This window comes from Prionailurus bengalensis, chromosome X (genome assembly GCF_016509475.1).
Source record: "Prionailurus bengalensis isolate Pbe53 chromosome X, Fcat_Pben_1.1_paternal_pri, whole genome shotgun sequence".
In the NCBI taxonomy this organism is placed as follows: Eukaryota; Metazoa; Chordata; class Mammalia; order Carnivora; family Felidae; genus Prionailurus; species Prionailurus bengalensis.
Window position 1 is genome coordinate 21,027,403 of NC_057361.1, and position 12,380 is coordinate 21,039,782.

Below are 12,380 nucleotides of genomic sequence, written 5' to 3' on the forward strand. Positions count from 1 at the left end.
TCGCATTATCATGCATGAGGAGAAACATCTCTAATAGCGTTCAGGTGGATTTTATACACTGACAGATATGGAGAAATACCTGCCTACATACATACATACATGTACACACGTTATAATTTTTACAGGAGTACTTAAAATATATTTGAAAAGGCAAGTGGACGTTTGAAAGTAATCATTTGTTGCCCCCTTATTGCAGTCAAGGTTTCTTGAGTACTTGCTATGTTAAGATATTGTCCCCGTAACCTGGAACTAAGATATCATCTTCCAGAGTAAGAACTTCCTGCCTTTCTCCATTAATAGGTGTGAAGTTTGGCCTATAGCATTCACCTGAGAGCAAGCGACACGTACTGTCCTCATGTTGCACTTCAAAAAGCTGTGTATTTTCCCTGGGTGATTGGCTGTGCCTTGATCCTATCAATAAAGAGCAGGTCATGTTTTGTTTAACATACAGGTACAGGGAGATCTTAGACATTATTTTCATAGTCAAAAGTTTTACTTGTTTCTGGCCACGTATCTACTTGTTAAACTATCTTTCTAATTTAGTAGTTTGAAGGTAAGTAAGAATGAATTTAGTTTTTATTTTTTATTATCTTTCTTAATGTTTATTTAGTTTTGAGAGAGACAAAGCATGAGCGGGGGAGGGGCAGAGAGAGAGAGAGGGAGACATGGAATCCGAAGTGGGCTCCAGGCTCTGAGCTGTCAGCACAGAGCCTGACACGGGGCTCGAATCCACGGACCGTGAAATCATATGAGCCGAAGTCGAATGCTTAACCGACTGAGCCACTGAAGCACCTCTGACTTTCGTTTTTAGATTCAAGAAGACTATTTCATAGTTTTCATAAATTTCCTGCGGCAGACCCAGCTAATTCTGTCCTTTGGTTGAATGGGATGATATATTTATGTTATGGTGTATTTTTTTAAATCTGTTTTTGTCCCTGTGCTCTTTGAATGGTTTTGCATCATACTCAACATAATACTGTGTTCTGTATCACCTGAGTGATAATCTGTTTAGATTAACTCTTGGGAATTTGTAGCATGTTCATCTCCCTAGTGGATGTTTGAGAAGCTAGTATTAATGGTTGAAATTTTCACAGGTAAAAAGTGAAGTGAATAAGTTGTACAGATTGCTTGAAATAGACATCGATGGTGTTTTCAAGTCTCTGCTACTGCTGAAGAAAAAGAAATACGCCGCTCTGGTTGTTGAGCCAACGTCGGATGGGAATTACATCACCAAACAGGAGCTAAAAGGATTAGATATAGTTAGAAGAGATTGGTGTGATCTTGCTAAAGAAACTGGAAAGTGAGTTCGGCTTTCATGTGTGCTTTTGTTGTTTGTCTTTAAAAACTTCACATAGTGATGACATGGACAAGATGTATGATTCTGCCAAGCGCAAGGACCCAACTTCTTTTTTACGTATTAATGCTCCTCACTTATTGGGAGTGGAATTTTCCAGGTAGATGAAAACTTAGAAGAAGCCAAATTCACTCAGTGAGAGATACTTGCTGTAAGATACATCTTAGGAGTTGTGACTCATGATGAGGGTAAACCTTCACATAGTAGCTCCCTACAGAGTTGGTTTCATTGGTGTTGGCTTGTCTCTGTTTTGTTTTGCCTTCCTATTCTTACTAGAAAGTGCCTTGTGTTGTGTTCCTGAATCATCATAGAACCTCTTTAGGAGGTCTTTAGGAGGAACATAGTTGTTAAGGTGTCCCCATGTTTTGACTTAAATATTCTGGGATTCAAAGTGCACCATGGAGTGAGACTTTGTTCCCAACTGTATCTTTTGTGTATAAAGATTCTTAGGAATATCTAGAAAAAAATTCCTATCAGGTTAATTTAAGAGCTGGGTCTCAAATACCCTACGTACCTCAGAAATAATAAATGTCATGGCTGACCCCCTAGCTTTGCATCTGAGACTGGAAATGGTGATACTAAGGCCTGTTTTTCTTTTTTTTTGAGAGAGAGAGAGAGAGAGAGAGCACGTGCATACATGAACGAGGAGGGGCAGAGGGAGAGGGAGAGAGAGACTCTTAAGCAGGTTCCATGCCAAGCACAGAGCCTGACATGGAGCTTGATTTCATAACCATGAGACCATGACCTGAGCCAAAATCATGAGTCAGACGTTTAACCAAGTGAGCCACCCAGGCTCCCCAAGACCTCTTTTTTATTTTTTTAAAGAGTCACATTAATTTATAAAGCACCCATTTAAAAAAACCTGTATCTATATGTATTTAATGTACCATCTTTCTAGATATTCCTGTTTTGTGAACCTGCCCAATTCTGAAAATAGAACTTTTTACTTTAAAGCAAAATTTTAAATTAATCTTAATATTGCTGAATATTCACACTTTTTACTTGTTTTCCAGTCTCCCTCTTGCTTTCCACATTGGGAGATTGAGCCGTTGTTGCTTCTGCAAAACCACTCTTGATTAGGCAAAGTTGATCATCGGAGTATAGGTCACTGTTAGCCTTTTATGAAATGAAGTTTGAAATGCTTCATTGCCCCCAAATGTACCCAAAGATGAAACTACTTTGTATAGACTGTCGATTAGAGTGTTCTCTTCAGCTTTGTGTTTTCTAAGAAAAGATGCATCATAATAGAAGTAAATTTCTCTGAGTTAGAAATGTATTAGTAATTAAAGCTATACAAATGTTTTTGTCAGGGTTCTTTTTCTGACAAATTATAATGCAGCTGTCAAAGCCTTGCTCTGCATTTTCTCAGAAATGGATAAAATATTGGCTTCCTTACTCCTTTTCTGTTTCTTTTTTCCTTTTTTTTTTTTTTTTTGAGGGGGTCTGGTAGAATAATAGGAAGTTTTTCAGCGATAGCATAAGGTTGGAGAACACTGAGCAATATAATGAAGCCAAAGAAAGAAAAGTTTGAAATCTTTGGTTTTTTAAAAAATTTTGCGTAAAGAGCAACCTATTTCTGCTTACCCAGTTAATGGTCATCTCAGCTTGGTGATACCAGAAATAATATCTTGCTACTTTATGGGGAAAGTCCAATTTTTTCTTTTAAAATTTTAGCCTGTGAGCAGAATATAACTGCTTGTGAATTTTGTAGCTGCATAAATGCACTTGTGGATGGAACACATACCTTTCTCAGTGCACATTTTGTGTGAAGCATTAGCTGCTGAATGAAAAAGGGTCTGTATGTTTAAGGGCAAACCTGACGTTCCAAGGTTGGTAAACCTTTCGGAGAGTTTATGTAAAAAAACAAATAGTAACGGCCTTTTGGACATTAACGCTCATGTTAGCTTTTAGTACAGCTCTTGTCCACATGTAAATCTAATGGCATTTATCTTCCTTTTCTCTCCTTTATTAATAAAGTATAATATTAAAAAAATGAATCCTTCTCTTTTTTTGCAGCTTTGTCCTTGGTCAGATTCTTTCTGATCAAAGCCGAGACACGATAGTGGAAAACATTCAGAAGAGGTTAATAGAAATTGGAGAGAATGTGCTAAATGGCAGTGTCCCAGTGAGCCAGTTTGAAATTAACAAGGTAAATGTAGCATTTATTGCTGAGCCCAGCTGCTGCCATGTGTTTTTCGCCTCCTTCAGATAGTTGAAGAACCACCTCATCCTTGCAATCGAAATAAATTCTAGCTGGTGATGAAAGCCGCTTAACAACTATCTCCCCAATGGAGCATTAGCATACCGCTTCCTCTTCCAGCTGCTGGCACTGCCCTGTCTCCATCTTTTACTTGGTGGAAGCCTTGTTTCCAGAGATTGTGTAGAGTGACCTAGTTGATGTTTAGGGAACTAGCGAGTATTACCTTCTCCATGGTCCTCGTCCTCATCTATACTTGTTTGCAGAGGACAGCCTGTAAGCTTAGAGACAGAGACAAGAGTGTGTGTGTATGTGTGACTTTCACAGAAGGGGATCCTTAGAGGTATTGTAATGAGAGGGCTTTTGTGGGACATAGTTATTTAGAATTAAGATGGCGATAGCATTTTTTGTATAGCCAGAGCACTTGTGCTTTTATTTTCTTTTTAAACTATGTAATTTAGACTCTGTGGACAGTTTGAGTTGTTGAAAATAGGGAATATTTTTTTCTTACCTAATTTGAAAAATAAAACCTTGGTTTCCAAAGTGCTGTGTAATATAAGATGTTAGTTTGCACGGGGCGCCTGGGTGGTGCAGTCGGTTAAGCGTCCGACTTCAGCCAGGTCACGATCTCGCGGTCCGTGAGTTCGAGCCCCGCGTCGGTCTCTGGGCTGATGGCTCAGAGCCTGGAGCCTGTTTCCGATTCTGTGTCTCCCTCTCTCTCTGCCCCTCCCCCGTTCATGCTCTGTCTCTCTCTGTCCCAAAAATAAATAAACGTTGAAACAAAAAATTAAAAAAAAAATGTTAGTTTGCAGATCTCCTTTTTTTCCTCCATTTGAAGAGTACCCTTACATATACAGAAGCTAATTCTGCAAATACCATTTTATCCATTCTGTGATAGATTATGTTGTCAGAGCTGATAGAAAAAAAGAATTTTAATGAAAAAGAATTTGATGATGATATAAAATGGAAGAGTTAAGAGTTAAAACTCTAATGATACCTTCATGATACCTTATGTTAAGGTGATGCCTGTCATTTTTGCACATTTTCTTACTCTTGGAAACGTACTTTTACATTGAAGCGATTACAATACATATTATTTGGAAATGTGTTTTTGTTTACATTTTATTTATTTTTGACAAAGGGAGAGAGAGCACAGGTGGGGGAAGGGCAGAGAGAGAGGGAGACACAGAATCGGAAGCAGGCTCCAGGCTCTGAGCTGTCAGCGCACAGAGCCTGACATGGGGCTCCAACTCAGAACTGTGAGATCATGACCTGAGCCGAAGTCGGACGCTTAACCACCTGAGCCACCCCAGCACCCCAAGGAAATGTGTTTTTATTTAACATAAACAGATTTTGCCACATTTCTATGTTATCCTAAAAATGATCATGTTAATTTTGTATTTCACTGATACATCTTTATTTAAAAATTTTGTCTGATTATTTACATTAGTTTTGATATTATAAATAACCAGATTGAACATCTTTCCTTCTTTATCTTTTTGCTTCTGAATGAATTATATTCTTAGTTTAGGTTCCTTGGCGTGAAATATTTGAGTCAAAAGATAGGACTATCTGGAGCACCTGGGTGGCTCAGTTGGTTGAGCATCTGACTCTTGATTTCGGCTCAGCTCGTGATCCCTGGGGCGTGGGATTGAGCCCTGTATGTCATTCTCTTTGCTGAGCATGGAGCCTGCTTTGGATTCATTCTCTCTCTCTCTCTCTCTCTCTCTCTCTCTCTCTCTCTCTCTCTCTCTCTTCCTCTACCCCTTCCTCTCTGCTTCTGCCTGCTCTCTCTTTCTGAAAATAAAAAAATACAGGAATATCTGTACAGCTCTTGCCACATTGCTTTGTAAAAGGGTGATAACCAATTGATTAAATAAAATGTGTGTGCCAGTGTCACACAGATTTCCTTGTATTGGTAGTAGTTCATTGGTGATAATATCATTGATAACATTTAAATAAAATAATGCTGTCACTGTGATATGAAAGTGTCTCACTTTTGGATTTAATTTGCATTTGTTGGTTTTTAGAGAAGATGAGTATTTGCTATGCATATCCTTAGGATTAGTATTTGTTTTTAGATAAGCCATTTGTTCCTTACACCTTAACTGTGATGTCTTTAATGTCACAAAAAAAGAGACACTCTTTTATATACAGAAGCACAAACAACTAGAAGTAAATATTAGAAGAGGACGTGTGCTTTGGCACTAGCTCTTCACTTTAAGTGATGCCATGTTCACCTGTTGGCATGGCTTTACTTGTGACATCTAAACACTGATTTCCTTTCAGATTTTGTTTGGTCTGTCTCAGAAATTTGCGTGAGGAAGAGTTAAAACTGCAGTCTTCCCTTGATCACTTTTTGCATCACTTCCGCAGGTTGTATCCCTGACACTGTCTACCTTCTTAGAAACGTGGGCCTTGTATTCCAAGGAGTTCCCGGCAGGAGTTTGGAAGGCTGAATCCAAACATGACCATATTACAGGCACAATAACACTGAGCACGTGTCCCCTAGGCCATTGCACCCCCGCTGTCATCTTCTCATATGAACAATGACAGTGTTACTAGTATGCCAAGAAACTGAAGTCATAGGCACACTGGCAGTGTCCAAGTTCTGATGAGCAGTCTATAGTCTTGTGATTTTTAAGTTTTTACTATTGAAATTGTTAAACTTAAAAGTGGAGAGTAGTATTATGAGTCCCTATGTATCCATCATTCAGCTGCAATAATTGTCAATTTACAGGGACATTATTATTAACCACAGTAATAGTAATAGTGTGATCAGGACTGTGCATTCATTTTTCTGTGGCAGAACTAAAATTCTAAGTCACTGTCTTTATAATCTCCATTTTACTTGACATAGTGGCTGGCAAGTAACAGTTGTCCAGTGAATATTAAAAGAATTTGGTTGCTTTTTTTTTAAATTTTTTAACGTTTATTTATTATTGAGAGACAGAGCATGAATATGGGAGGGGCAGAGAGAGGGGGAGACACAGAATCTGAAGCAAACTCCAGGCTCTGAGCTGCCAGTACAGAGCCCGATGCGGGGCTTGAACTCCCAAACTGCAAGATCATGACCTGAGCTGAAGTCGGACACCCAACCGACTGGGTCACCCAGGCGCCCCTTCAGTTGCTTTCTTAATCTTCCATTCATCAAACATGCACTACCTCTTATAAGCACAATGCTAGATTCGGGAATATAAAATTGAATGAGCAAGGCAAGGTCCATGTTTTCAAGATGGTGATAGTCTGTCAAAGATATATTTACTGTCCCATATTTTTATACCTTTTTAAAAATAAAACGGATTTCTGCAGTGGTGATTCAAGCGCAATCAATTCTTTTTTTTCCTTTGTTTTTTTTATTTTTTTTTTAATTTTTAAAATTATATTTTTTTCATTTACATCCAAATTAGTTAGCATATAGTGCAACAGTGATTTCAGGAGTAGATTCCTTAATGCCCCTTACCCATTGAGCCCATCCCCCCTCCCACAACCCCTCCAGCAACCCTCTGTTTGTTCTCCATATTTAAGAGTCTCTTATGTTTTGTCCACCTCCCTATTTTTATATTATTTTTACTTCCCTTCCCTTATGTTTATCTGTTCTGTGTCTTTAATTCCTCATATGAGTGAAGTCGTATATTTGTCTTTCTCTGACTGACTAATTTCGCTTAGCCTAATACCCTCTAGTTGCATGCACGTACCGTAGTATATGTATACCACATCTTCTTTATCCATTCATCCGTCAATGGACATTTGGGCTCTTTCCATACTTTGGCTATTGTGGATAGTGCTGCTCTAAACATGGGGGTGCATGTGTCCCTTCGAAACAGCATACCTGTATCCCGTGGATAAATGCCTAGTAGTGCCATTGCTGGGTCGTAGGGTAGTTCTGGTTTTCATTTTTTGAGGAATGTCCACACTGTTTTCAACGTTTATTTATTTTTGGGACAGAGAGAGACAGAGCATGAACGGGGGAGGGGCAGAGAGAGAGGGAGACACAGAATCGGAAACAGGCTCCAGGCTCTGAGCCATCAACCCAGAGCCTGACGCAGGGCTCGAACTCACGGACCGCGAGGTCGTGACCTGGCTGAAGTCGGACGCTTAACCGACTGCGCCACCCAGGCGCCCCCATGTCCACACTGTTTTCCAGAGCGGCTGCACCAAGCACAGTAAATTCTGATGAAAGGCCTATCTGTGTCATAATTTTTCCTCAGTCTTGTTTACAGCAAGCTATTTATATGTCAGAGGTGATGTGTCTTGATCTCTCTGAATACTTACACTAAACATAAACAAGTTTTAAAGAAAACTTGTGAGCAGTTCACTTTTTATGTTTTATCACTTTCAAAGGAGAGTGGAGCAGAACAGTCTATGTGACTGGTTGTGGATGATTTTATGACAGGATATCTGTTTATCTGTAGATACCGATATTTTTGTGAACTTGGGAGGGATTGAAAATAGGAGACTAGCCTTGGGTGGAGGAGTAAAGTGGTGAGATTTACCTTTGTAGAGATTTTAGCCCTTGTTGTTGAAAGCAACGGAAAAACACTGGGTGTGATTTTCTGAATTACTGCAATCTTAGCTTAAATATATTTTATAAAGTAACACAAAGTACTTCACAGCTGATTTGTATAGCCCTAGCTAACTTGAGCCTAAACCACCAGGAAACATTTTTTTTAAATCAAGCCTTCGAAAACTAGCTTGTAAAATCCCCAAATAGCCTCAATCTAATAATTGGAAAGTATGTCAGATGAAATTCAGAATTTCTTAACATTGCTCTGATGTATAGTCAGTTGAAGAAGATAATGGTTTTTTTTTTAAGTAGAGTTATATTGATTAAGATTTCTGCGCAGCATTACCCATCCAAGTCAATCAAGACTCCACATAATGCAGGTTGGAGGAGATTCAAATACGTGGAGCATTTCCTAGGCACTCTCTGGCCCTGAGTGTATGATTTACAAAGTGGACATGACATGGGTGTGTGCCGCCCTTTGGAGAACCTGCTTTATTCCTACTACAGCATTTCTCAGAGTTCCTGCTCTCAGGACACTTGCACAGTCTTAAAATATTGAGGGCGGCAAGAGATTTTATGTGTGGTCTATATTAATATTTACTGTTAGAAATGAAAACTGAGAAGTTTTAAAAACATTTATTTGTTTAGAAATAGCAATAAGCCCAGTATGTGATTCAAAAATAACATTTTTCCTTGAAATAACTATGTATTTCAAAACAAAGAAAAATTAGCCAGAGGAGTGGCATCAGTTTACAATTTTGCATATCTCTTCAGTGTCTAGTTTGGTAGAAGACATCTGGATTCTCATATCCACTTGAATGTCCAGTCTTGTCGTGTGTGGTTTTGGTTGAAGTATAGGAAGAAAATCCATTTTCACACAAATATGTAGTTGGAAAAAGGAGAAATATTTCACTACTTTTTTCAGATAGTTGTAATATATATTCTCCTTTGATTCTACACCACTATTATCTAAATGGTATTTAAAAATTTTTTTTTCATATTTTATTTGAGAGAGAGAATCCCAAGCGGGCCCTGCACTGTCAGCACAGAGCCTGATGCAGGGCTCGAACTCACAAACTGTGAGATCATGACCTGAGCCAAAATCAAGAGTCAGATGCTTAACCAGCTGAGCCACCCAGTCTCACCTAAGTGGTATTTTCTTAAAGGCTATTTGTAATGGGGAAATCTGAAACCTTATCAGTGAACTTTTCATAATCTCACATTAAAATCTGTTGGTCTGTGTTGTACTTGGAATAGATACTTTACTCATGCAAAGCATTATGCATTGGCCATTTATGAAATGATAGTTCTGGCAGTTGTACAGACCTTCCAAATATTGAATGCATTTTATTGTAGATTATTCAAAATCACATTTTAAAATATTTCCTGCTATTAGCATTAGTAAAGTCTTTAAGGATAGAAAAGCTGTCAAGCTCACACACATGCAACGAGTTTTCCAGAATTCTAATTTGTGCTTAAAAGTTTGAATTTTACCTTAGGCAGTACGTATTGCCACTTGTTTGTCTTCAGGTTGCAGGTTCACTCCGTTTTTTTTGAGAAATTGTCTGCTGCAGACCCAAGTTAGAACAGTAGTAGTTGGCTCATCATTCTTGTAAGGAAAAACTGTGTTCTATGAAAAAGGCAGCTAGTTTGGCTTGCAAGTCTGAACATTTGCACAAGTGCTTTCCGTCGAGTAAGCTTCATTCTTTAGTATACAGTAGACATGGCTTATGTGTAATTCTTATCTTGTCACACAAAATATTAGCCTTGTATTCAGGGTCAGGAGCTGAAAAATCTAAAACTTTTTGCTGTTTCATAAAGGACATTCATTTTTAAAATTTTTTATTTTAGAGAGAGAGTGCGTGTGTGAATGGGGTAGGGGGGGGGAGAGAGAGAGCGAGCGCACAAGCAAGAATCTCAACCAGGTTCCACGTTCAGCACAGAGCCTGACACGGGGCTCAGTCCCATGACCCTGGGATCGTGACCCATGCAGAAATCAAGAGTTGGACCCTCAACCAACTGAACGACCCAGGCACCCCATTAAGGACATTCTCACGTGAAACTGGTTTCTTTCGCTTTTTCTTTCTTCTTTTTTCCATTTCTTTTTTTTTCTTTTGAGAACTCTGAGCGCGTGGTGGCAAAGAATACCAGGAATGGTGCCACACTTTGGTGTGGCAGCCCCCGTTCATGTTTATGAGGCATCAGGATCTTTACCTACCACTGCTTCTGCATTACCAGTGCCAACAGTATGTTAGAAGAATAATTTTGAGCTCTCACCTTCCTAAAAGGGTGCCCGGAACCCCCACAGGTCTGCAGAGCACATTTAGGTGATGTAGTCATGCGGCGCCCTGTTCCCTGCCCTTCCTCTTGTCTTTTGAAACCCACCACAGGGCTAGATCCCTTCCTTCTCCCCTTTGTGCATACTGAGTTCTAGTCCAGTAGACTGTATTCTGTGTCACCTCTTCTTTGAACTTTTGCTTTTATCTCTGCCCAGAATGTTCTTGCTCTTGTCACCTTGTCTTAAAATCCTGTTTTTCTTCACATGCCAGCTCAAGTTTTTTCTCCTATGATTTCTATTCTCAGATGATAGTGATCTTTGCCTCTAAACTCTCTCCCTAACACTTTGCTCCACATCTCCCTTAGGGCACATGTAGCTTATTTTTGAGGTTTCATTTGTGGAATGGGGAATCTCCTAATAGCAGATGACTTAGAACCAGTGACCGTCTTACTCATCTCTCAGTACTTTACAGTGCTTGAACTTAGTTAATTATTGCAGAGTGAGCAAAATCATTTATTCTGCAAACCTTGGGTTGCCCTTGCACGCCAAGAACGGTCGTGAGCATTGTGGATGCAGCGGCAAGCAAGGCTGACCTGTTCCTGCCCTCGTGGGGCCGACTTTGTGCTTGCAGCTCACTCATTCTGCCTTTCTGGAGCTGAAAGTGAGTGTTAAGTCCACCGATTTCTGGCACCTTTGAGATTTATGTAGGCTAGAGAAGCCTTTGGAAAACACCGTTCAGTCAGAGTAACTGCTCTGCATCAGTCCTTACTAACCAGTTAATTCAGGGAGAGAACTGCAGACATGAGGAGAAACTGTAAAGGCTTCACAGGAAACTGAATTTATAGTCTTAGTTTTTTATAGCCAAGTATTACATGCCATGGCCCCTAAACTTGTATTTCTTTTTTGCCAGAGTTCCATTTGGTCATATTAGTTACTCAATGAAGGAGGGAGGAGTCTTGTGGATGGAATGTGTATGGGCTGTGGCACTGTTTTCTACATGCAGCTTCTGTCCATCTTATGTTTCTGTGGCTGATAGGATTCTAGGAAAGATGTATTTAGTGTCTATCTGTGTGAGAAGGGTTTTATTTTAAACCGTGGGGCTTTTTGTTTCCTCTTTTCCTCTTTTAGGCATTGACCAAGGATCCCCAGGATTACCCTGATAAGAAAAGCCTACCTCATGTACATGTTGCCCTCTGGATAAATTCTCAAGGAGGCAGAAAGGTGAAAGCTGGAGATACCGTGTCGTATGTCATCTGTCAGGTAAAATTGTAGTAATTAATAAGACTCCCAGACCTCTTAACCTATAGTAAACTTCAGATCACCACAGTGTCTTACTTCGTGTTCTTCCAAACAATTGGTCCTGTAAAGAGATGGGTTAGTCTGGTTGGTTTTATAATATTTGAAGCCTTAGTCAGAGGTATGAGGTATGTTATTAAAATTTTCCTAAAGCATTTAAGACCAGTGTCCTGGTTCACTTGAAATTATCTTGGTGAGACAGATGCATGACAGTGGTTGCTGTTTCACCCCTAAACTGACTTGAGTGATAATGTGTGTAAGTTTGGTCACATGTCCAGCAGGAGTCTGTTATTCCTTTTGCCATAGTTTCCATTAGGAATACTGTCAGGATAAGAGAGCGGATGCATGTTTCCCTAGCCTGTGTTCGAATAGTCCCTTGAAAAAAGTGTGAAGTACTTGGTAATATGGAGAAAAGTGATGGATCCTAAAAACATTCCTTAGGAAGAAAACACAAATTACCTAACCACTTTGGGGTCTTTTCTTTATTTTGAGTGGCGGTGGCCTAGAACCCACCTCCTTGCCTTCTCCCTCTTCCATGAGGCACCTCTGAGGAACCTCTAACCCCTCTGGAACACAAGTTTACACCACTAACCAGTTTCTTTGGAGAGGAGCATGCCTTTAACAGGGATGGGGAAAGATGGTAGGACAGAAGAGTAGTTTTTTTCTTTGAACGCACTTAACTCCAGTTGGAGCAAAGGAGAGGTCTCATCTCTTTCTCCTATTAAAAAAAAAAGTCACAGCCTCTATC

The 12,380-nt window shown here is 39.6% G+C and overlaps 1 protein-coding gene across 1 annotated transcript in view; it reads left to right on the forward strand.

Moving 5' to 3' along the window:
• POLA1 (DNA polymerase alpha 1, catalytic subunit) overlaps nt 1-12,380 on the forward strand; it is a 299,598-nt gene that overhangs the window by 116,481 nt on the left and 170,737 nt on the right. Inside the window, exons 29-31 of the mRNA XM_043570717.1 lie at nt 1,095-1,300; nt 3,371-3,503; nt 11,465-11,596. Coding sequence (XP_043426652.1) covers nt 1,095-1,300; nt 3,371-3,503; nt 11,465-11,596 — 471 coding nt within the window. The remainder of the gene's footprint in view (nt 1-1,094; nt 1,301-3,370; nt 3,504-11,464; nt 11,597-12,380) is intronic.